General features: G+C 32.2%; 12 protein-coding genes and 3 non-coding genes across 15 annotated transcripts; 7 read left to right on the top strand and 8 right to left on the bottom strand.

The window, feature by feature from the left end:
• Nucleotides 1–177: 177 nt before the first annotated feature.
• Nucleotides 178–1,321, top strand: DFA_09428 (uncharacterized protein; the record flags this gene model as incomplete). The annotated part of the gene is made up of 3 exons (XM_004354726.1): nt 178–402; nt 510–1,237; nt 1,315–1,321. 3 exons carry the CDS (start codon nt 178–180, stop codon nt 1,319–1,321), a joined length of 960 nt encoding a protein of 319 aa, XP_004354778.1.
• Nucleotides 1,322–1,431: 110 nt separating this feature from the next.
• On the top strand, nt 1,432–3,345 carry DFA_09427 (protein-tyrosine phosphatase 3; the record flags this gene model as incomplete). The annotated part of the gene is made up of 3 exons (XM_004354725.1): nt 1,432–2,172; nt 2,230–2,721; nt 2,788–3,345. 3 exons carry the CDS (start codon nt 1,432–1,434, stop codon nt 3,343–3,345), a joined length of 1,791 nt encoding a protein of 596 aa, XP_004354777.1.
• Nucleotides 3,346–3,511: 166 nt separating this feature from the next.
• Nucleotides 3,512–3,584, top strand: DFA_09426. Its single transcript has one exon. It is a non-coding gene; the product is annotated as a tRNA-Ala (tRNA).
• A 535-nt stretch (nt 3,585–4,119) lies between these two features.
• DFA_09425 (RGS-containing protein kinase RCK1) lies at nt 4,120–5,688 on the bottom strand (the record flags this gene model as incomplete). Its single annotated transcript, XM_004354724.1, has 5 exons — nt 4,120–4,559; nt 4,627–4,798; nt 4,872–5,021; nt 5,097–5,363; nt 5,446–5,688. 5 exons carry the CDS (start codon nt 5,686–5,688, stop codon nt 4,120–4,122), a joined length of 1,272 nt encoding a protein of 423 aa, XP_004354776.1.
• Nucleotides 5,689–7,193: 1,505 nt separating this feature from the next.
• On the top strand, nt 7,194–7,274 carry DFA_09424. The gene has a single exon. It is a non-coding gene; the product is annotated as a tRNA-Ser (tRNA).
• Nucleotides 7,275–7,935: 661 nt separating this feature from the next.
• DFA_09423 (uncharacterized protein) lies at nt 7,936–8,459 on the top strand (the record flags this gene model as incomplete). The annotated part of the gene is made up of 2 exons (XM_004354723.1): nt 7,936–8,097; nt 8,169–8,459. 2 exons carry the CDS (start codon nt 7,936–7,938, stop codon nt 8,457–8,459), a joined length of 453 nt encoding a protein of 150 aa, XP_004354775.1.
• Nucleotides 8,460–8,958: 499 nt separating this feature from the next.
• On the bottom strand, nt 8,959–9,786 carry DFA_09422 (uncharacterized protein; the record flags this gene model as incomplete). The annotated part of the gene is made up of 3 exons (XM_004354722.1): nt 8,959–9,074; nt 9,246–9,266; nt 9,576–9,786. The coding sequence occupies 3 exons, from the start codon at nt 9,784–9,786 to the stop codon at nt 8,959–8,961; spliced, it is 348 nt and encodes a 115-aa protein (XP_004354774.1).
• Nucleotides 9,787–10,343: 557 nt separating this feature from the next.
• On the bottom strand, nt 10,344–12,207 carry DFA_09420 (uncharacterized protein; the record flags this gene model as incomplete). Its single annotated transcript, XM_004354721.1, has 6 exons — nt 10,344–10,372; nt 10,942–10,972; nt 11,116–11,294; nt 11,485–11,714; nt 11,810–11,889; nt 11,959–12,207. 6 exons carry the CDS (start codon nt 12,205–12,207, stop codon nt 10,344–10,346), a joined length of 798 nt encoding a protein of 265 aa, XP_004354773.1.
• On the bottom strand, nt 10,586–10,666 carry DFA_09421. Its single transcript has one exon. It is a non-coding gene; the product is annotated as a tRNA-Ser (tRNA).
• Nucleotides 12,208–12,456: 249 nt separating the features above from the next.
• On the bottom strand, nt 12,457–14,543 carry DFA_09419 (uncharacterized protein; the record flags this gene model as incomplete). Its single annotated transcript, XM_004354720.1, has 2 exons — nt 12,457–13,934; nt 14,528–14,543. 2 exons carry the CDS (start codon nt 14,541–14,543, stop codon nt 12,457–12,459), a joined length of 1,494 nt encoding a protein of 497 aa, XP_004354772.1.
• A 176-nt stretch (nt 14,544–14,719) lies between these two features.
• On the top strand, nt 14,720–15,094 carry DFA_09418 (cellulose-binding domain-containing protein; the record flags this gene model as incomplete). Its single annotated transcript, XM_004354719.1, has 1 exon — nt 14,720–15,094. One exon carries the CDS (start codon nt 14,720–14,722, stop codon nt 15,092–15,094), a length of 375 nt encoding a protein of 124 aa, XP_004354771.1.
• A 461-nt stretch (nt 15,095–15,555) lies between these two features.
• On the bottom strand, nt 15,556–18,399 carry cdc25 (tyrosine phosphatase; the record flags this gene model as incomplete). Its single annotated transcript, XM_004354718.1, has 3 exons — nt 15,556–15,693; nt 15,773–16,117; nt 16,210–18,399. The coding sequence occupies 3 exons, from the start codon at nt 18,397–18,399 to the stop codon at nt 15,556–15,558; spliced, it is 2,673 nt and encodes an 890-aa protein (XP_004354770.1).
• A 771-nt stretch (nt 18,400–19,170) lies between these two features.
• On the bottom strand, nt 19,171–19,293 carry DFA_09416 (uncharacterized protein; the record flags this gene model as incomplete). Its single annotated transcript, XM_004354717.1, has 1 exon — nt 19,171–19,293. The coding sequence occupies one exon, from the start codon at nt 19,291–19,293 to the stop codon at nt 19,171–19,173; it is 123 nt and encodes a 40-aa protein (XP_004354769.1).
• Nucleotides 19,294–21,681: 2,388 nt separating this feature from the next.
• Nucleotides 21,682–21,822, top strand: DFA_09415 (uncharacterized protein; the record flags this gene model as incomplete). Its single annotated transcript, XM_004354716.1, has 1 exon — nt 21,682–21,822. The coding sequence occupies one exon, from the start codon at nt 21,682–21,684 to the stop codon at nt 21,820–21,822; it is 141 nt and encodes a 46-aa protein (XP_004354768.1).
• A 319-nt stretch (nt 21,823–22,141) lies between these two features.
• Nucleotides 22,142–24,583, bottom strand: DFA_09414 (uncharacterized protein; the record flags this gene model as incomplete). The annotated part of the gene is made up of 3 exons (XM_004354715.1): nt 22,142–23,156; nt 23,245–23,448; nt 23,514–24,583. The coding sequence occupies 3 exons, from the start codon at nt 24,581–24,583 to the stop codon at nt 22,142–22,144; spliced, it is 2,289 nt and encodes a 762-aa protein (XP_004354767.1).
• Between the last annotated feature and the right edge of the window lie 125 nt (nt 24,584–24,708).

Below are 24,708 nucleotides of genomic sequence, written 5' to 3'. Positions count from 1 at the left end.
CTCGACTTTTTAAGGAGCCAGTTTTTTTGTTTTTTTATAAATATCCAAAGCAAATTAAAGCAAACAGAAAGATATTGCAGAGCACCTTGCTTGTTTTTTCATCATCATCATCATTTAATTTACTTTTTTTACATATACACACATACAAACAGATAAATCTCTATACTTTCAACCATGATGTCATCTTCATTTGTCGCTGATCGTATTCTCTGCAATACATCAATTACTTCCAATGTTCAACCAAACTACATCTCATCAGGAGGCTGGTATTTGGTGATGCAAGAAGATTCAAATCTTGTTTTGTATTGCGGTAACGTCTTTACACCAAACAATGCTGTTTGGTCAAGTGGAACAAACGGTAAGGGCCATGGAGTAGCTAGATGCACAATGCAAGCTGATGGTGTAAGTAGAAAAGAAAAAGAAACAAAAAAACAACCTCCTCCTCCTCCTCTCCCTCACACTCTTTACTTATTTCTTTTCTTTTTTTTTATTTCTTTTTCTTTTTCTAGAATTTAGTTGTTTATGATGGAAATTCAAAGCCATTGTGGGCATCAAACACCAACAATGTAGGTCGTGGACCACATATTGCTTACCTTAATCCAACTGGTATTTTGGAGGTTGTCGACAGCCAAGGAGCCGTCATCTTCAAGAGTCAACAAGTTCCACCACAAAAGCAACCACAACCACAGGTGCCACAAACCACTACCACTACCTACTATCCCAATGTGATTGTTACCACTGGACCAGCCTATCCCGCTGCCACCCCATACCCATCAGCCTATCCAGCAGCCACTCCATACCCATCTGCCGCCTCTCCATACCCAGGTCCATCTTCTCACCACCTCCTCCATCCACACCACCACCGTGGAAAGTCTTACTTCCCAGGTCACGAATTGTCCTGCGGCGCTGGCTTGCACTCTTCCAACGTCTCGGCCGTCAACCACGGTCAATTCAACCTCGTCATGCAAGAAGACGGTAACTTGGTCGTCTACCAAGGCCAATCTTGGGAGCCAAGACACTCCATCTGGGCTACTGGTACCGATAACAAGGGACAAGGCCCATTCAGATTGACCATGCAACACGATGGTAACTTGGTCTTGTATGACATCAACAGCAAGCCAACTTGGGCTTCTGGTACCGACAACAAGGGTCAACAACCACTCAAGCTTCACTTTACCAATCATGGTGCTTTGCAACTTATTGATCGTCATAATACTCTTATCTGGACCAACAAGAAGTAAAAAAAAAGTATAAAGTAAAAAAGTAATAAAAAAAAAACAATACAAAAAACTATATAATTAATATATTATATAGTATATAGTATTTGTTTGTATTCGGTGTATAAAAAAAAAAAAATATATAATATTATTTATTTGTTTAATTGATCAAAAAGGTGGCGAGGAGTTTAAATTTTTTTTTTTTTCTTTCACAATGAGTAAATCAAAGATACAAGATATTGATCAAGAAGAAGAAGAAGAAGATGAATCAACAGAACCAGAAGATAATATAGATTCACCACCTTTGGTTTATAAATCAAAGTATAATAATAATAATGACAATGATAATAATAAAAAGAGATCAAGTACATCACAAATCATAAATGTTGATGATGATGATGATACAGAACCAGAAGATTTAGATGAAACCTTTACACAACCATTCAAATCAATTAAATCAACTGCTACTACTACATCAACAACATCAACAAAGAAAACAAAGATTGATCAAGAATATGATGATGATTTAGAATATGCAATTCAACAATCATTATTAGATCATCAAAAAGAACAACAACAACAAAAATCAAACAATACTTTTACTACCTCTTCTTCTTCTTCTTCTTCTTCTTTTTCTTCTGGAGAGTCATTCTATCTAAATAGAATTTATGGTGAAAGTAATGATAATAATAGTAGTACTACACCAAAGACATTAACATTTAGAGATATTATATCACCAAGTGGATTGGAAAGTGTGATTGCAATGGGATTTGGTATGGATACTGAATGGATGATGAATGAAATTATACGTTCACAAAAAGGTAGAAAGGATATACCAATGACATTTGTCATTGATTGTGGTGATCCAAAGAAAAAAGGTACTACTGTTATTCAAAATATTACCTTAATCTTGGTACATGTTTTATATGGTTGTATGCATAGTAAATTAATTTTGGTAATTATATTTAAATATTTATATCTAATTTATAAATTATCTAATTGTTTTATTTAGTTGTTATATAAAGATTATATTAGAGTTGTAGTACCATCAGCAAATCCATTTGAAGAGGATTATATTAGAATTGGTCAAACAATTTGGTATCAGGATTTCCAAAAAAAATTACCTCCTCCTCCTCCTCCTCTGGCCACTACTCCTACTCTTAAACCTATTCCTTCAACCTCTAAAACTATAAGTTTATCATTAAAACAGATGACAACAAAAAAACCTACTACTACTACTACTACTACTACAACAAATGATTTTCAAATTTCATTAAAAACATTATTAAATTGTTTTAAAATTGAAACAAAATTCTTGGATCAATTTGACTTTGAATGTGCAAAGGCTCAATTGATTATATCGATTCCTGGGTTTCATAATGGTGCAACATTAAATTCCTATGGTCATTTAAAATTAAGATCTGTATTGACAAGTTATTATAATCAAAAGGAAAAAGATTTAAATTTAAAAATAGATAATTTTAAAAGAGATGTTTTTAGTCAAGTAAGTTTAAAATGTAATATAATATATATATATTCTATTTATTAATTTTTAATTTATTTTTTTTAGTGTTCATCATTGGGAAATGTAAATAGTGGTTGGAATCAACATTTTTTAGAAAGTTGTAGAATACCAAAAAATAATTTGGAGGATATTAGTAAATCATTACATATATTATTTCCAACTGTTTCATGGATCACTTCAAATCATAAAAGAATGCAAAGTGCTTCGATTATTAGGTTTCAAGACAAGTCATACGATGACAAGACATTTCCACGAAACTCTATGACATTGATCAAACATCGTCATCCTCATCGTGGTAATATGCTGTTGCATACCAAGGTAAATGTCGGTGTCACAACCATTGGTAAAAACAAGAGATATGATTGGATCTATGTGGGTAGTCATAACCTTTCACCCGCCGCTTGGGGAAAGATACAAAAAAATCAAACTCAAATTCAATTGTCCAACTATGAAATTGGTGTAGTCTTGCTCAACGACCGTTTATACAATGACTTTGAACCTCCTTGTTGGGTTGATCAAATACCTTTTAATATTCCTTCTACTCCTTATTCTTCTACCGATAAACCTTTTATTATTGATAGTTTTGTTGCTTCTCATCAATAAAAAAAAATAAAAAAAATTAATAAATTGAAGATTTTTTGATAATATTATTATTATTTTCTACAAAAATATATTTTTCACTTTGGACTATCCATTCTGAATTTAAACTTAAAATTTTTGCGGGCGGTATAAATACCGCAAAATTGTTTTTGGTCTCATCCAAAAAATTGGGCTTGTAGCTCAGATGGTAGAGCGCTCGCTTAGCATGCGAGAGGTAAAGGGATCGATACCCTTCTAGTCCACACTTTTTTGCCTTGTTTCAAGTGGATTTCATTCTTTTTGCTGTATTCTGGTTCCAAGTTTGATTGATTTCCAACAAAACCTGATCACCAAAACATTGATTTTAAAAAATCTGTTCCAGTTTTTTTTTCCAGTTTTCCAGTCCACACTTTTTTGCCGTGTTTCAAGTGGATTTCATTCTTTTTGCTTTATTCTGGTTCTACTCATCGTTGGATATGGAAAGAAACAACTTCTCATTACCGATGAAATGACCCAATCTTTAACAGAATCCAAACCATTTTTTTATTCTTTTTTAACAAAAAACCATGATGAGATAGTTTGGTTGAACAAGTTATTAAAGGATTTCAAATAAGAATACAATCAACGACAAATGAAGGATGACATCATGGTAACTCTCTATTTCTCTGTTGTTGGTTAACAACAAGTAAACCAAGACATTGAAACAAAATTATTTATTCTATTTATTCTATTTAATTATTTACATTAATTTATACAACAGTTTTTAAGCTTTAGCTATTTTTTTTTCTTTGTTTTTTTCTAAGTATCAGGTTCTTGATCAATTGACCAACAAGTTTTTTTTACATTAATTTCAGCCTTTACCAACAAGGTATCATCCTTTATGAAACCACTAGAATCGAGAAGAGCACTTTTGACAGCCTTTCTATCACCCCAACCTCTGCCACCCTTGATGGGAAAGGTTGTTCTAAATTCCTTTTTCACAGATTGACTAGGATCGCGATGATTAAAAAATTTGAGGTAATATTCCAAAGCCAAACTCTTTCCTTTTGGGATTTGATGAGTATCGAGAAATAGATAAATGCTAATGTATCCTTTGCTGTCGGCGCTATCTCCATCTGTATAGAATCCCAAAAACCATTGAAATCCTCCCAAAACAAACTTTTCCGATTGAATATATCCTTTTTTCTTTGCTATACTATAATTTTTTACACACCATTCAATTTTTGTATCTGGTTCATCTAAAATTAAATAAATAAATAAATAAATAAATAAATGATTATTATTATTTTATATATATATATTTACGTTTATCATTTAAAACTTTTTCCAATTTTTTAATTTGGTCATCCTTTTCTTTTAATTGTTGATTGAAATCCTTTTTCAATGATGAAATGGATTGTGTATAATTGTTTTTCATTAAAATTAAATGTTCTCCAAGTGATTTATCAATATGTTCTTGTAAATTCTTTCTATCAAACTAAATATAAATAAAAAAATTAATGATTGATTGATTTTGATTTGATTTGATTTGATTTGTTTTTTTTTTTTACCATTTTTAAACAACCAGAATCAAAAAATGGACAATGAACATGACAATTTGGACATTCATTTAATTTATGTGTTTCAAAATCTCTTTTTAATAATTTTGTATTACACTTGTCACATTGAATTTCAATCATTTCACATTCTAATAAATGTTTCTAAAAAAAAAAAAAAAGTATTTTAATATTATTTCTTTTTTTTCTTTTTGCTTTTCTTTTTTTTCAATTTCTTACATCAATATCAGAAAATGGATACTCAATTAAACAATGATCACATTTGATAGGTCTTTTTGGACATTTTTCCAAATGATCAACTAGTTGAATCTTTCTAATCAATCCACAATCTGAAGATAGTTTACAAGGTTCAAAACTATATTCACAAGTATTTTCATGTCTTGTAGAATTCTCCATTGTCAATATTTCATTACATCCTTGTTCATCAACTTCCCATACATTATTATTTCCTCCTCCTTTATTTTCAAAATGATATTTACACCATACCTAGGTAAATAAATAAAAAGAAACTAAATTAATAAATGACTAAATAACAATTGTTTTTGTGTTTTAATCTATCTATAATTACATTTAAATTTCTTAAATGTCTTTCAACAAATAAAGAACGTGATAACTTTTCAACATTTAAAGATGTTCTACATGTTGGACATTCTTGAGATTTCTTTAAATATTGTGATATACAATCAAGACAATATAGATGACCTTGTAAACATTGTCTAGGTTTGTTTATAATCTGTAGACAGATTCCACACTGTAACTCTTTGACAATCTCTTGATCAACAATTACTGTCTCTAATGGTATTGGTTCCATTAATTTGATTGTTGATGATCGATGTTGTGACTATTAACTACTACTACTACTACTACTACTACGACTACTATACTAATGATTGAATGATAATGATTAATTTACAAATTTTATATATACAAAAAAAAGATTACTAATAAACACAGTATTATTATTAGTAATTCAACTGACCAATCTTGAGTTGTTGGTGAAACCCACACACAAAAGAATTTAATTAAAAAAAAAAAAAAAAAAGAATCAAGCCAAACGATCGATTTTATCACCTTTTCATTGTGAAATAATAGGAGGTATGTATTGTGACAATACTATTAGCTGCGCACCGCCGTTACTTTAGTAGTGTTACATCCAACAAGAACAAGTCAGAAAGAGGTTGTGCTTATTGGTACGGTTGTCAATACCAAAGGCGTGCACATTACGTGTCCAACCAATACTAGATTATCCGATGCCTAGTACACAGACTGATAACCACCACATTCATCCGTGGGATCATCTTTGGTTCTTTGGGACTTCCACCGATGAAGCAGCTTGCCCAAAACATCACCCGTTTGATTCATCAACCATTTTCTGCATAGTGTAACCAGAATAGATTCTTATTGAATCAAATGGGTGATGTCTATCGATGATCCGTCATTGAGGACAGTATAAATAATTATTACTCTTATATTGCTCTTTTATCGTGTCTAACATTCTTCTTTTCCACATACAACTATTATACAGTGTCCAGGATAAACAACATTTAATTACAATCACATTAATGGTTCATTGTTATCGATCAAAGTCTGTTGACTCTTGTAAATGACTTAATCTAGATTCTACTTGGAAATTGGTTGGGTCACTGACAGTAATTGGACTAATAGTAATAGAATGAGAGAAAGATGTTGTGGCAGTTAGTTCCCAGATACTAACTGCTCTATTTACTAGGTTAGATACAGAGGTAATAGAATATATTATAGGAAATAGGTTGTAATAGATGGTGATTATTCCATGCGAGAATAGGTTCTTCATATGCGGATAAGACCAGATCCTAACTTATCGTATGGGTTGGTGTTTTGTTAAAGTAGTTAGATAATGATTTCTATTAGTCGACAGGAAGGAATGGATATGGTGCAGCTACTTTGCCCCAATTGGTGGAGAATCTGCTAAATCGTTTAGCTATCCAATTGGGTATGATTTTATCAGCGGTTTCATCTCAAGGAACTTTGATGGGAATTATTGGAGCGGCTGGCTCTCTTGGGAGAATTGCTGGTCCCTATTGCTCTGGTCTCATCTTTTCAAATCATGGTAGCCTCTACAAAGTTTTTTGGGCCTAGGCCTTTTTATACTCAAAAATTTTCTTTTTGTTTGCTTTTGTACTATCTGTTATTAGTTTGGCCATTTCATTTTTAATTGTTCCATTGGATATTATATTGAAATGAATCAAATATATTAAATTAGGACAATAAATTGAAGAAAAAAGGGGGCGAAATTTATTGGGTATAAAAAGGCCTAGGCCAAAAAAACTTTCAGTCGGCATCTTGGGTGAGTGGTTAAGCCGACAGACTTGAAATCTGTTTCCTTAGGGAGCGCAGGTTCGAACCCTGCAGATGTCGTATATTTTGTTGTTTTTTTCTTGGCACCGAAGGAATTTCATTTTTTTTCCGGAATTTCATTTTTTTTGCTTATTTTTGATGCTAATCGTCATCGTAGTTCATTACAACTTGAATACAGTCCATCGGAATTGATTTATACTGATTTCTACACTTTTTTTTTTTTGTTTATTTTTGATGCTAATCGTCATCGTAGATGATTACAACTTGAATACAGTATCGATTGGGATTGATTTCTACTCTTTTTTTTATTTTTTTTCCAGTCAATTGGTCCATCTATATTACTTTGTATGGTTTATTATTTCCCATTTAATAGTAATAGATTTTATTTATACATTGGATCCTCTTTTAATTTCGTTAATTATTGGTCAATAAACACTTGTCCAAGTTTTCTTCTACATTGGTAATGATGGAATTTGATAAATTATTTCCCTTTGTCCCAGTAATAAAAATAAATACTCAAAGAAAAATTAGTTGCCAGACAATACTTTAATGAAAAAACCACCTACATCCAATTTTCACTTCAAATAAAATCCTGAACCCAATTTGATTTTTTTTAAAAGATATTTTTTCATGCACATTTGGTGTTTGATCATTAAAATTTTAATTATTAATAATATTCGATATTATTATTACAGATAGATAAATACTACAGATAGATAAAATGAACAGAGAACAATTATCAAAATTATTTAAGGGATTAGACAAAAACAGTGATGGAATTTTAGATTCTGAAGAATTGTCACAAGCATTCTCAAGATCAGGAGGTCCCAAACCAAGTTTGGCAGAGATTCATTCAATGATTAAACAAGTTGATACTTCTGGTGTATGTAAATCTAATCAATCACAATAATATACAAACATATCTTTAATTTATACTGATATGTTAATTTATAGAAAGGAGTAGTAGGATTTGATGATTTTGTAAAGATGTGCGAAAATGTAAAGAGTGGAAGTTTGCCATCATCTACGGGTATTCCATCGTTGATTACTGGAGCATGGGAGGAGCATTTTGAAGCTGTAAACAAACCAGTTGAAAAGAATGTACCAATCTCAAAATCAAAAAAGGGTAAAGGAGAAGCATCGCCAGAGGCAGAACAAGGTCAGAAATATGCCTTAAAGGGAAAGACTGTTCGCGCTACTTATAACAATTTACCATCAAAAAAGAGTTTAGCTGATTTACCATAAATTGGATCAATCAAAACTTTTTTGTATTATAATTAAATTTATTTATTTATTGAAAATAAAGATGGACAATATCTTTTAATTTCTATTAAAAATGATTTGGATTCCAAAAGTAAAGAAAGTGATTCTTTTACAAAAAAGGAGGAGTGAGAGTTTAGGGTTGAATAAAATTCAAATAGATGACCATAATTGGATCACTACCACTATTGTAAATATCAATACAAAAAATGCAGAAAATGATTTTAACAGGAATTGTTTTTGCTTTTCTTTTGTTGTTGTTGTATCATGATAGTTTTGTTGTATCCATATGAATGAATCTAAAAAATAGAAGAATGATTCGTTTGGATAAATGTATGGATACACGATCCGAGTAGTATTATTATAAATGTCCTTTTAAGAATAAATAGACTTAACAATCCATATGTAAATTGTGTTGGAATCATTTGAATAGATTGGTAATTTTGTTTGTAATAAAGATGTTATATTTTCTATCGCGATGGTTCTATGAATATTCCTCAACCTCTTGCCAACAATATCCTTTTTGATCTTCACGAGTTGAATCGATTTGGAAAACTTGTTGAAAACCTTGCTCCAAATCCAAACAATATCTAATAATCTCTTGTTTTGAAAAATGATTCATTAATCCTTCATTGGTTTGATGATACTTTTGATATTTTGAAAGGGTGTTGAATTAGTCGATAAAAGATATCTTGAGTTGGTTGATGGTTGCCATGTTTTATGATTGAAACTTTTAAATTCAATAGAACAAACAGTTTTTTGGTCATTTACTTTGATAAAAAAAGATCATTCCTAAAAAAAAAAGAAATGATAAAAAAAAGAAATAATAAGTTTTAAAAATTAGTTTCAGACAAGCAGAGCCTATCGATACAGTTTAAAAATTCTGGTTGCAAGATGGTTGTGAGTATTCAAAACACACCTACAATAGGACAAGTCTGGATTCCACAATTCTACACATAAACATTGCATGTCATAATATTCAGTGTAGGGTCATTGAATATTCTATGAATATTAAATAGGAAGATTGATTCTATTCTATTTAATTTTAATTTTGTTTGGGTGGTGGAGGTGTTTTCTTTGGAATTGTTATTTGTAAAATACCATCATTAAATTTGACTGATATATCTTCCAAGTCTAAATTCTCTATCAGTTTTAATGAACTTTTTGCAGATATGATATCAACCACATCACACTCTTCTTGTTGTATTTCCAAAGACTTGTCAGTTCCAATATAATAGCAAACAGCTCTTGTCATGCATGTTGATTTCCCAAATATTGTTTTAAATAGGATGTTTCTAGCAACTAAAAACATTTTAATTAAAAGATGGGTGTTTTGTATGTATGTAGTAGAGCCTAAATAACCGATTTGATATTAGTTAAAAAAAAAAAAAATTGATGGTTATAATCGATAGTAGTCACAATCAAATATAAGTTACCATCATTACAATCCTTAAAGTTTGTTTATCATCCAAAGAATGGTATCAATCTTTTCTTTTGAAAACGAGTATTGAAGGAGTTTGAATGAACGTTTCAACTTTAAAAATACAATTTCTTTTCTTTTTAAATAGTTTGCATAGTATTTTAAATGATTGGTATTGAATCTAAATAAATAGACTGACCATAAAAGGGTTGTTTGGAAATCATCAATGAGATTTTCTTAAACTTGCTCTTTGATTTGGTCTTTATCTTTTGTCTCGTTTCAATATTCTTTTCTTCTTGTCTTGACAAATCAATAATGATTTTAATGAATTTATTTGTTGGTATATCTACCAAAATTGTCATAATCAAGTGACCACCAAAAAAAAACGAAATGATATTATTTTTTTTTTCTGTGCAATTAATAAATATTAATGTATATAGGATAGATTATCAAACCAAGAGTTCCAAGGACTCGATAACTAATTAGTAATTAAATTGGAAATAATAAACCAAACAAAGTAATATAGCGAACCATGTGACCGGAAATAACAAAAAAAAAAGTGTAGAAATCAGTATAAATCAATTCCGATGGACTGTATTCAAGTTGTAATGATCTACGATGACGATTAGCATCAAAAATAAGCAAAAAAAATGAAATTCCTTCGGCGCCAAGAAAAAAACAACAAAATATACGACATCTGCAGGGTTCGAACCTGCGCTCCCTAAGGAAACAGATTTCAAGTCTGTCGGCTTAACCACTCACCCAAGATGCCGACTGAAAGTTTTTTGGCCTTAGGCCTTTTTATACTCATAAAAATTTCGTCCGCTTTTTACCTAATTTATTGTCCTAATTTAATATATTTGATATATTTCAATTTAATATCCAAGGGAATAATTAAAAATGAAATGACCAAACTAATAACAGATAGTACAAAAGCAAACAAAAAGGTGTAAAGGCTACCATGATTTGAAAAGATGAGACCAGAGCAATAGGGACCAGCAATTCTCCCAAGAGAGCCAGCCGCTCCAATGATTCCCATCAAAGTACCTTGAGAGTTTTTACCAATCGAAGCAGTTAGCTTTTTTGAAAACATAGAGACCACAACGGTTTGGGCCAGAGGGAAACCAAAGCCCCAAATTAAAATAGATCCAACTATAAAGCGACCCCAATTTAACCGACTAGTCACTACAACCAAACATCCAATAACCATGATAAAATTACCAATAATGAGAATGTAAAAGTCATTAAATCCTCTTTTAGAGAGGTATCCAATACCAAACAATACGACCACTCCAATACATCCAATCGCACCAAAAAAGTATCCACTTGTATTGTCAATATCATCATTGAGTAGAGTATAAATGGGTGTACCCAATGTTTCAAAGATTCCCAATACAGCTCTAATAAAAAAGTTTATAGTAAAAAATATTATCAATGATTGAATAGTATTTCGATCATTAATAATTATTGAAAATGTTGATTGTTTTTTTTCCAACAAAATATTAGATGAAGATGAAGAAGAAGTATTTTGTTGTTGATCTTTTGGATTATTAAAAATAAATAAAAGAAAAATAAAAAGAGAAAGATTACCAATAAATAATAACCAACCAGGTGATGTTATTGGATTAATTGGAAATACTCCAATATTAAAAGGTGGAATGTATGCCAATGTTGATCCAATGGAAGGAGTGATTGCAAAACCAAGATATTGTACAGCTCCAGTAATAGCTACAAATTTTGTTCTCTCTTTTACAGTTGTAATCTCTGCAATATAAGATCTAACAACACTAAGAGTACCAGCACCAACACCCAATAGAAATCTTGAAATCAATAATAATGATTTAGATGACAAGGAAAACATTGTACAATACATTGCAGAACCAATAATACAAATTAAAACTGATCCACAAAATACTCTTTTAAATGAAAAAGTTGATAAATAACCTGTATAATAGTTGATAAAAATCTTCCTAAACTAAATCCACTAATTATTATCTAAAAAAAAAAAAAAGAATATTAAATATATATTTATATTTTAAAATTTTATATTTTAGTTTTACATACTCCTAAAAATGAGGTATTACCTCCAACTGAAATAACATATAATGAAATGGTAGGTAAAACTATACCTCTAGAAGATTCTGATAGAAATAATAAAAGATAAACTAAATATAAATCTATATTGTTTCTTTTTTCAGGTTCTATATTAGAAAGTTGGTCAACTTTTTCATCTGATTGAATGACCAATGGAATTTCATCATTTGATATTTCAACAAGACATTCATCTAATTGTTGATCTTGAATGATTGACATTTTTTTTGGTGAATATATAAAAATAGATAAATAAATATAAGAGGAATGTTATATATATATATATAAAATATTATTGATTTAAACAATGATCGGTTATTCTATTGATGGTACCTTTAAATTTTGTGCAACCCCTAACCACCAAAGTTGGAAATCTGAAATCCCCAATTCACACTTTTTGGAAACTATTTTCGTTTCGATTTTTTTTTTTTTTTTGACCAATAATAATAAGAGAGATATTTATTATCTCTTTTAAAAGAAGAGTATGGTTGAAATAAATAATAATAATAATAATAATAATAATAATGGTTGATGAAGATTTTTGATAGCAATTGATGGAACATCTGAAGAATTATCGTTGATTTGATCTGGATATGAAAATATGGCAACATCACTTGTAACTGGTAATGTAATAGAATGACCAGACATTAATGTATTGGTATGTTGACCAACAATGGTACGATAGACACCTGAAACATTGGTTTCAACAAAAGTGATGGTAATGTTGACTGGTGAATTGGTTTCATTTCTTGATAACCACAATGCAACAAGAGTTTGATTATTTGCATTTTTATAGACGATTGTGACTAGATCCGATGGCAATTGGTTATTATTATTATTGATGGTGAGAATTTTAGTTATATCACCAGCAGAATAAAGAACTGGACCAGTAATATTAAATAATCTTTCCAAATCTACATAGACTTGTTTCTTTTCGAGTTGAAGATTGATGAGACCATAGAATTGATCACGTTCAGAGGAGGCACGAGCATCGAGATCCGAGATGGCAAAGATAAAGGTTTTGTTGAAATTGGCAAGAGTGTCGAGAAGGAGACGACGGATAGTATAGGTTGACTGGATCGATTGGTTAAAGCCGCCCGACGCAAAAGACGACCATCCCCATTCCGATGCCCATACCTCACTTGGACGGTTTTGGGCGGGTGTTGCAATCTTTAGATTGAGGTTAATGTACTGAGAGGTGGCGAGAAAGGCGTAGGGGTCACCTGGAGTCTGACCAAAGTCACCTTCTGGCGTATTGGTGTATGGGTGGTAACTAATCACCTTGTTTGAAAAGGTTCCCATTGGAAATAGGTCGTTGATCATGAGTGATGATGGGTTCTCACTACTTGCACTAAAGTATCCAAATCCTCCAACTGCCAACGATGACGAATTGATTGGCTCGCTGTTCATTGGACCATATTGATCAAAATACGATACACAAGCTTGAAAGAGTTGATTATAGCGAGAGGGGTTATAATGTGGTGCCCAAAAGTATGGGATGAGATTCATCTCGTTCCATACCTCCCAATGAGTGACCCAAGGGTATCGGATGGCTAGACCCATGAGACGATCAGCATAGACCGTGTCGTTGGCGGGTGGGTAGGTATCAATCCATTGGCCATCGACAGACTGGTTGTACGAACTAGCCCATCTCGGTGTACCAACGAGGTTGACCAAACTCTTGAACCCCTTTAACTTTGCAAAGAGTGGGTCATATTGACTGTACAGACGATTACCTTGGGTAGGTTCAAACTGATCCCAATGTACGTCAACACGAACCGTCTCTATTCCCAACCCTCTGATATATTCGTTTTGCTTGTCCAACGTTGTAGTATTCCACCACAACAATTGATAATTGATTGCTAAATAGTCACTCCATACTATTGATCTACCATTATCCAATGTTATACCAACTGTTGATATTGAATTAACAATATTATTATTAGTTACTAATAATATATAAAATAATAATAATAATAATATTTTCATCTCTCTGTATCTATCTATTATTATAAACAAAGGAAGAAGAGATGAAGAAGAGAATATGTGCGAATGTGATAATGATAACAAAAAGATATTAATATTATTTCATTGTTGTGAGCGTGGGTTCCAAAGAAGAAGAAGAAGAAGTTATAAAAGTACGGTGCAATGAAATGATCGAACCTTATCGCAATATGCTGCTTTTTTCGAGCTTGCTTGATTCAAGATACTTTTTTTTTGAGACTGAAAATATCTTTCAAATCGTTGACAACATATCTCATCCAAGATTGCAAGACAAGAAAGTAAAGAAAAGAAGAAAGGTGGAGTGCATTTTGTATAAATATTATTTTTGTTTTGATTGTTAAAAGTTATAAATGTTATGGTGTAAACACCTCTATGACTTGTTGTGTGTTTATATTTTTTTTTGTTTTTTTTGTTTTTTTAATCTCTATCTATCTAAATCTAAAATCTACTTTTAAAACAATAATTACGTAATTATTTAAATAATATTATTTAGAATTGGGTTATATAAATATTTATTTTTATAGATTGTACAATATACAAATACAAGAGTGCATCATGTAAACGATATATTATAATGTCAACATTGACAAAACAACATTGACAATGTTCCAGAGTTCCTTTGTCCAAAAAGTATAAATACTCTATTTTTAAATTAAAATTAAATCATCAAATCAAATATTCTAAATATTTAATTAATAATCCAATCCAAACTCAACTAAACTTTTAAAAAATGAAATCATTAATCTTTGTATGTGCTATGCTCCTTTGCATTTCCTTTGTAGCTGCAAGTCACCCACTTGGTATCCAACACAAGATGATTGGAACATGGCAAACCAATGGTCAAACCTTCTCTCAATGGGATATTACCATCACCAATTATGCCACCAGAAACATCAAGCAAATCGTCATTGGTACTGATGCCACTTGCCGTCTCCGTGACAACAGCTCCATCTGGAACATCAACATTGTCCAAGGCAACTTTATCGATTTTGTCACTCTCCCAAGCCACCAAGACATCAATGCTGGTGCCTCTTACACTTTTGGTTACATCATCTATGGTGCTGCTCCAGCCAACCTCTTTGTCAAGGCTGTCATCTATGCTTAAACAAAAACAAAAAGCATGATAATTTAAACAAAATAAAAAAGAACCCTTTTTATTCTTGTTTAATAAATATTAAGTTGTTTTAAAAAAAATGATTTGATTTATTTCTTTGGTAAAAAGGAAATAATTTATGAAATATGTGATAAATGAATGATGAGTGTTTTGTGTATTATCATTTTCAAAAAAATAAAATAAAGCAACCAAGATCCAATCGAGGGCCTTTTTATCTTTGAAAAAATGATTACAATGAAATGATGTGTGTGAGTGAGAGATGAGATTAGTGATGTATGTGTGTGTAGATGTTGTTTGTTGTTGGAGTATTATTTATCTGGAATTGGAGGGATTATCTAAAGTATGATTGTCTGGTGTATGTATGTTGTTTTTTTTTTTTTGTTGTTGTTGTTGGTTTGTTTTTTCCTCCATTATTATTATTTTTGTTTTTTTTATACAATATTTTTATATATTTAAATATGGAATGATTGAGATCTTTCTTTACCAAATCTATTTCTCTTTGCTTCTTCTTTTTTCTTTTCATCTTCTTTTCTTTTTTCATCAATAAATCTTGGATCATCCATTCTAATATAATCTGCTGAACATTTTTCCTAAAAAAATAAAAATAAAAAGAAATTAATATTTGATTTGATTTGATTTTGATTTTTTTTTTTTTTTTTTAAAACTTACAGGAAAAGTTTCAAAGAATCTTTTATAACCACCACTTAATAAATAAATATCGGGGTAATGAATATTTGGATAGGGGTTATGTTTTCTATCCAACCATCTAAAGTTTTTATAACATTCTGGAGCTCTCTTTGACGAGAATTCACAGTGAAAGATGATAATACTTGGTTTGGTATTTCGATTTTTCGAGAGATGTTCTTGTTGGAAAAAGTGTGTTTTCAAAGTTTCAATGGCAAAACTAGGTGGAATATTAATTGCATTGATAATATGTCCTCCATTGTATTCATATGCAAATCTACAATCTACAATTGTTATATTATTATTTCTATCATCCATTAATTTTGATAACTAAATTAATAATAAAAAAGAAATAAAAATATTAATATTTCTTTTTCTTTTTTTTTTGTTTCTATTTTTTTGTTTCCATTTTCTTTTCTTACAGTTTCTGGAGTTATATTATTAAAACCAGATTTACCAATACAAACAGGTAATCTTAATTTATATTCATCGGCATTATGTAAAGAATTGATAATATTATTAATATTATTATTTGTAATTTCAGTTTGACTCGAGGAGGAAGGTGATGAGGGTGATGGAGATGGATTATCAAATGGAAGTGGTTTGGATTTAACAATATCAGGTGATGCTTTAATCCATCTTGAAGTGGTTGCTGTGGTTGTTGCACCAAGAATACTAATACCTGAATGATCACTTTCATCAGTAGCATCCAAATGTTTGTTGGTAGAGTAAGGGGTAATAAATCCAGATGATGAACTAGATGTAGTTCCTGTTCCACCCATACCACCACCCATACCCAAACCAATGCCATTACTACTTTGACCAAGTAAACAAGTCAATGTACGTTTTTTAACATTAAAAACAGAGTCGGAAGATTGATATAAAGAATTGTTACTATTATTATTATGAAAGTTGGACAATGAAGATAAATTGTGAATGGTTGGTGATTTGGTGGTACCAAGGTAGATGGCAGATTTAGATGGTGTCTTGTAAGGTGATGTTGTACAAAACTCAAAGTTCATTCCTTGTGATGACGATGATGGTGTGTTGGAGTGGTGCTGCTGCATCACAGGTGTTGAAGGAATAGGTGGTGAAAGGGATGGTTGAGTTGATAGAAATTCATTGGTACTTTGACTACTACTTTGACTCATCATATCTGATGACAATGATGATGACTCTATCATTGACGAAGAGGAGGACACACCATGATGATGAGAGACAATGGCAATAGAAGGACTAGACCGTACTAGCTTCATTGGAGACTGTGCCTTGATAGGTGTCTGTGATGGTGATGGCTCTGGACTATCAGGATAGGCAGTTGCAGCTGTAGCAGTAGCAGTAGTAGTTGTAGTGGTGGTAGTGCAACTGGTCAAACTCTTGGACAATGAGAAACTAATAGGCATCAAACAACTCGATCCAATACTAAACAATGTGGGTGAAGGTGGTGATGACAATGAGCATACTGGTAGTTGTGTAGAGACACTACTACTACTATTACCAGTATTGATGGATGAAAGAGAACTGGAAATATTTGAAAAATCCAACTTTTTGCAAGACGATGGGATGAACCCACTGTTACTGGCCGATGAAGGTGCACTACCGCCACCATTGCCACCACCACGAGTAGACTCGAAACAAAATGTACGTGATCTAGACATGGGAATATTGTCAGAGTCGTGGTGATGATTACCGCCGCTATTCAAGTTTAGAGTTGATAGATCAGAGGCGGATCGCGACAATGGCGATGAAATGCCCTCTTGATCAATCATTGACAATCCATTAAAAGTGTTGAAAAGGATTTGAGAGTTTCTATGTTTCTTTACAGGTTGTGACTTTTCTTCAACCACTACAACTGATGCAAGTAGTGATGATGATGATGTTGTTGAAAGGTTTTGTAGGTCTGGTGATGCAGTACTAAGATGATGATCATCAAAATGAAACAATTTTGGTGTAGTTGGAGGTGTTTGTTGTCCTCCACTGTTAGATGATGATGATCCAAGACTACCACCATGAATATTATTACCACCACCACTCATCAATATACTCAAGACTGGTAATGAACTTGATAATGATTTACTTTCTCTTTTTAATTTGTTACTGCTATTATTATTATTATTATTATATTTTGAGTTGGAGTTGGAATTATTGAGAGAAGAAGGATTATTCAAACCAGCAGCAGCATTGGCAGCAGTTGTAAATGGGTTTAATAAACATGGTGAAGATGAATTGGTACCGTGTCCAATTGGAACACCTTGTTGTTGTTGTTGTTTGATCATGAGGTTGACAGTCGAGTTGGTGCCACCAATAACCATGTTGGTATTACTGTTATTGAAAAGATTCTCCTTGTCATTGTCAATCAACTCAATGTCTAGTCCTGCACTCGACGATGACGACGATGACGACAACATTGCAGCGGCAACAGAAGCAACGGCAGCACTCGAAGACGATACCTGCATGGAATCAATCATACCATGACCATGATGATGATTATGATTATGATGATGGCCACCAACCGGATATGAATGGAATGTCATCTGTGAATTATTATTATTATTATTGTTAATATTTTGTTGTTGTTGTTGTTGTTGTAAATCTTTTTGGTGAACTACCATTATTAATTATTATTATTATTTATATATGTTTATAAAGAGTTATTATTGATTAAATGTGTACAATGTAATATTACTAAAACTAAAACATGGATTTAAAGAAAAAAAAACTGGATAAAGAAAGAAAGATTAATTGATTATGATGATTATGATTCAAATCGGTGTACAATGATGATTGTTGTAGTTGAAATTGTTGTAGTAAGAGTAGTTAAATGGTTGAGCATGAAAATCTAAATATAATAAATAGGATAGGATAGGATGATTGGTTAGTAAATATATATATTTAAATATTGTAGTAGTGGATGATGATGATGATGGCAGATTTAGATATTGGATAACGAGAAGAGTGGGGAGTGAGAGAGAGCAGAAGATGATCAAATTGATGGGAGGTATGAAACCTTACCCTTTTTCTTTTCTTTTCTTTTTTTTTTCACCCTGTCTGTTTCCACTGCTAGCTAGCTAGCCAGCCAGCCAGCCAGCACTGATCTCATCTCATCTTCTTGCCCATATGTATATAAAACATATATATAATACATAATGAAATCAGATCTTGATTTTTCAATTGAATGAATATGTGAACAGTTGTTGTTGTTGTTTGATTGGTGGTGATGATTGAGTGTTGTTGATGTCTATGGCATTGATGATGAAACTGGATGGTGAAGGATCATCCCCAATCAAATCATCTTGATGATGATTAATTTTAGAATCATGGGATAATAATAATGGTGGTAGGCAGGGCAGAGCAAGAGAGTACAGTAACTGGTTGTACTATAATTATTGTGCACAAGCTGGAAACTGACCACGACCATCATGATGATCACCACCATCTGAGACCCCACCACATTCTTTAAACAGAACAGAGTAGTAGGTAATAGTGTAGTGAAATTGGGATTGCATTGTTTTTTCGACTACCTACCTACCTCACACAAACAAAAAAAACAAAAGAGTAGTAGAGTTGTTGCTGTTGTTGTTGATATGATAATTGTAAATTGACTCTTCTTGGCTCACCAATCAATGACAATAACAAGAGAGAGAGAGAGAGAATGATGTGACGACGGCCCAATAAAAAATGAGAGAGAGAGAGATTTATATTATATAATATTTGAATGATGAATGGAATGAATGAGAGAGAGATAAAGATTTTGGACGGAATGATTGTTGTGGGGTGTGAAATTTAAATCATCGTCCTCCATTCACATCCAGATGATGAACATCACCAACCAGCCAACCAACCATTCACCCATCAAAAAAAAGGGAGCCAACCACAAAAAAATCACTATAGGTTGGAATTAATTAATTGGCTTGGGAAACACATGCACGTGTTTTTGGTGAAGGTATCAATCAGTTTAATTTTTCCTCCTCTTCTATTTGTTACAAAAATGAACCGATGATGATATTTGTTTGATTGGAAATGGAAATGGAAATGAGTAGAGGAGGAGGAGAAGATATAAACAGGTCAGGTGAAGATTATAGTTGATCGATCAACTATAAACATAAACACACTTACATTTTTAAACTTGTGTGTGTGAGGGGTTACGAATATTGAATTTATGGACAGATAATAGATGGATATGGGTATGGGTATGGGTATGGGATAGGAAAGGATAGATAATATTACAATTTAGATCGGACAAAGACAAACCATAACCACCAATCATATGATATGATTAGTATCTTGTCTTGTCTCCTCCTCGCGTTCTTTTAAAGAAAGAAAAAAAAAGATTTGTAAAAAGGAGGAAACAAAAAAAAGAAAAAGGGGAGGGTTTTACAACAAAAAGAGAGAATGAATGAGAATAAAAGGAAAGGCGAAGGGTTCCAATCTGTCTCTAATTGTTGTTGTTGTTATAGGAATCAAATCATAAATCCTATTTTTTCGAACTGATTTTTGAAAAAACTCGATCGCAAAGATCAAAAAATGTCACAAACAACAGCGTTTAAAAAAAGAATCTTCTTGGGGGTTTCCACGCGACTGGTGGTTTTCAAAATTTAAATTTTTATGGAGGGAAAACTGAGCTGAAACTGGAAACTGCCAAATTAATCGTCGTTAATTAATTTAACCAGAAATATATATTGATATGTACATATCCAATCAAATGATTGATTGAATGAATGAATGAATGAATTGATAAATTAAACAATGATGATTGATTGATTGATTGATAGTGATTAAGGAGAAGAACAAAAGTTGAAAATTGGCGATCATATGATCATCACGTGAACACAAACTGCAAACACACAACAAATAACTCTAGCCAACTAACTGTATCTGTATCTGTATCTCTGTATCTGCTTTAACTATTTACACTTACTTTCTTAAATAGATATAGATATTTGTTGATAGACTGATGGATAGATAGATATAAATGATTATATATATAGTAATACAATGTATAATGACTGATGATGCTAGATAGATAGATGGATAGATAGATTTATAGATAGATAGATTTATAGAAGATGTAAAATAAGTAAACAATGTTAATATAATATAATATGGTATGATAGGTAGGTTGGAAAGATAAGAAGAATAAAAGTTTAATTTAGGTAGTTTGACACAATTGTTTGTTTGCGGCGAAAGTAGTGTGATGGCGTGTGGTGGTTTGGTTTGTTGGGGGCTACTGCAAATATTTATCTAATTCTTTTTCTTTTCTCGTCTCTCATACTTTTGCTTTGCTTTGCTTTGATGATGGATGGTAGTGGTAGTGATATATCGTGTTTGGTTTGTTAATAATAATAATAATAAGTCTGGATGGGTCTGGTTTCTCTTTTTCTTTCTCTTTCTTTTCTTTTCTTTTCTCGTCTCCTTGTCCTTTTGCTTGAGTTTGGTTGATCCTATATTACAAAAAAATTCAAAAAAATGAAGATCATTTTTGTTGTTTCTGTGTGTCTGTGTGCTGCGCTCTCTGTAGTGAGGGCCATGCCTCTATCCTCCTACCAAAGTTGGCTTGAAAAACAATCTTCGATTGACCCCCCTCGCCTCGTGCTATGCCCTCCCGCTAGCCAAGATGTTGCTCGGTTATAATTGTCGCACATGCGAGTTTCATCACACCTTCATGGCAGTGATGCATACTTACGACTTTTTGGTGTTGTTGTTCTGTGGGTGCCCATTCCCACAACCAACTGACATCATGCTCATTCAAGAGGGAGGGAGGGAGTCTTACCTCCAAGCCTCATTTAGTGTTAACACTGTCTTTTGTCTCATCGATTAAAATTAAAAGAAAATCATCAACCATCATCTTCGATCCCCAACAACAATTAAACAAAAAGGGAGGATTCATTTTTAAAATGATGATGATCATTCATTCGTCGTATGTGCGACGGGTATACAATGGTAGGGGAGGTAAGGTCCAATTCCTGCCTTTAGCATTATGTGAACACGACTCTCTCACTCTTTCGAGTTACAAAAAACACGACGATCATTGTTAATATCCTTCCTTTTTTTTCTAAATTCATTGAATGTTACAAAATCAAAAGATCGTATTGCATCTTTTCAATCGAGGCCCCGTTATAATCAATCAATTGTCGACAAAAGGGGGGCAAAAGGGCGACAGTCTACCAAAACTGTTTGTAGTCCACCCGCCCGTATCGATTCAAAAATGGAAATATTCCAAAAAAGTAAATGACCAAATTAAGAAATCAATCTTGATATCACACAAATTTGTGTCTAATACTAGAAAGTCTTTTTACTTTTATTACAATGATTGTCTTTTCATCTTGTTGTGTTTATTTATTTATTTGTTTATTTTTATTTATCAGTAGCTTGATTATATCTTTGTAGAATGAGATCCTTTTCTCTTGTTGCTCCATCTAAAATAGGGCTTAAAAAGGCAATGATACCCTCTAATTCTTTCATTCTAATTTGTAAAGTTTCCTTTGTTAGATGTCCAAAGTTGGTATTTTCGTTGTATACCGATTCATATATATCGTCGCCAAATTTCATCTCTCCTCCTACCATTACTCCTCCTACTCCTACTCCTCCTGCTCCTCCTACCATTCCTATTGCTCTTTCTTGTTTTTCAATTTGACGCATACACTCTTGCATTCTATTTTCTTCACGCATCTTTTCTCTTTCTGCTCTTTCAAGTCTTGATCTTTGGCCTCGCTCCTTTTCTCTTCTTTCTTGTTCCTCTCTTGCCATTGCCTCTCTTTGACTTGGTTTAAGTTTTGGTGGTTTTGGTGGTTTTGGAATAGTATCTTGTTGTTGTTGTTGTGATAGTGATGGTGATGGTGATGGTTTGGTAGACTTTACAGGTGTTTCAACAACAGCATTCTTGCGATTTGTGGTGGTTGGGGTATCGGTTGATTTAGGTGGTGGTGTAGGCTTTGGAGTGGAATGATTGGTATTATTTTTAGATGATGATGATTTGGGCGTAGTAGCGACTGCTGTTGTTGTTGTTGTTGCTGCAGCAGCTGCAGCTGCCTGTTTCTTCTTTTTCGATGATGTTGATTTGTTGGTTGTAATTGAATCGGCAAGCTCTGATACACGTTCCTCTAAAGCTTGAACAAACAATCTCTTGTCAAAAATAGTTATATTTTTACTTCCAACCAAATCATGTTCATAGGTTTGAAAAGCCGGTACTGTTCCCTTTCTAATCAACCTTTCAGACGGAGGTGTTTGCGTATTCAACAATCTTCTTTTATGATTTTTCCCAAGTAAATTGGTTTTGAGTACATCACTCAGTGTTCCCTGTTGATCGGTTTGATCTTGTACCAATTCATTTATATCTGATATAGGTTCAACTGCTGGTTGTTTAAATGTTCTAAAAAAAGAAAAAGAGGTTAGATAGATAATATAAATATTATATATTCCAACAACAATGCATAACAATTTAGTGTATATATATTTACTTTTCAAAATCCAATAAATGTTCCAAATAAAGTTTACGGATTTCAGCACCTTTGTATCCTGTAAATTCTTCCATGGCAGCAATTTCATTCCAACCATTTTTAACCAAGTTGTAACCTCCATAATCATCAATCACCTTGTTATATATTTTAAATAGTTCTACCTTTTTGCCTCTTAGTGTTGGTCTTTTTGTTGATTTAAATGATCTAAATAAATGAAAATATAAATATTATAGGTTGTTATTTATAAATATAAATGGTACGATACATACGCTTGAGCAAGATTAAAATCTATCAATTGTTTAAAAAATAATTCCTCCATTCCATCATCACCACTATTCTTTTTGGGTCTAAGTTGCATTGTTCTTGTAGGTGATGTTGTTCTTGGAGGTGATGCCGTTGGAGGTGATATCCTTCTTGTAGGTGATCTTGTTCTTGTAGGTGATGTCGTTTGAGGTGATATCATTCTTGTTGGTGACCTTGTTCTTGGAGGTGATCTTGTTATCATATTATTAATAGTTGATGAGTTATTATCCGTAGTATTATTGCTGTTATTTCCATTTTGGTTTTCCAATTCCATTGTTGTCGTTGTTGATGTTGTTTGTGGATCTATCTTTTGTTTCTTTTTAGTTTGTTGTATTTGTTTTTCCTCTTCTTCTTCTGGTTGTATGTCATTGTCTTGTTCTTGTTCCCTTATTATTTTATCATTTGTATCCTTGGTTGGAGTAGTCGTAGATGATGATGTTGGTGTTTGCGTTGACTCTGATATCTCTGTTGTTGTTGTTGTTGTTGATGGAGGTATGACATTTATAGTAGAAGTATTACTGCTACTGCTACTACTACTACTACTACTATCCATTACATCTTGATTTGGTGGTTGTTGTTGTTGTTTCTCCAATGGCTCGTCTGAAGGGGAGGGTGATAGAGATGGAGGCGATGTATGTTGGTTGATGCCATTTTCATTGCATCCATTTGTAGAAGTAATATTACTATTATCATCTTTATTAATAATGTTATTATTATTATCCTTAGTATTGTTGTTGTTGTCCGCTTCAGCAGTCGTCACTTCTTCTTCTGATCGTTTTCTTTTACTACTATTACATTCAATGGTGTTGTTATTGTTATTATTGTTACTCATCTCTGAATCTATTGCTATTGCTACTCCTTTTCCTTCACCTTCTACTGTGACAGGAGACTTGTCTTGTATTATAACATCATTATCATCATTATTATTATTGCTGTGATTAATCAGATCTTTTATATTATTAGACGAGTGAGGAGGTAATATAGTGATAGTAGTAGTAGTATTCTCTTTAGAAATAATATCCATTACATCTCCCATTTCTTGTTTGTATTACAAGTAAATTGTATACTTGTGTAATTGTTGTTTTAGTATTACAACAACCCAACCTCAACATATAAATTTGGCGCGTCTTTTTCTCATGGGTGAATTCAAATTTTGAATAG

This window comes from Cavenderia fasciculata (genome assembly GCF_000203815.1).
Source record: "Cavenderia fasciculata unplaced genomic scaffold Scf_EU5ZYIE01DZOHE-5, whole genome shotgun sequence".
NCBI lineage: Eukaryota > Evosea > Eumycetozoa > Acytosteliales > Cavenderiaceae > Cavenderia > Cavenderia fasciculata.
Note: the sequence above shows the minus strand (reverse complement) of the source record. Positions and strands in the feature narration are given on the sequence as shown.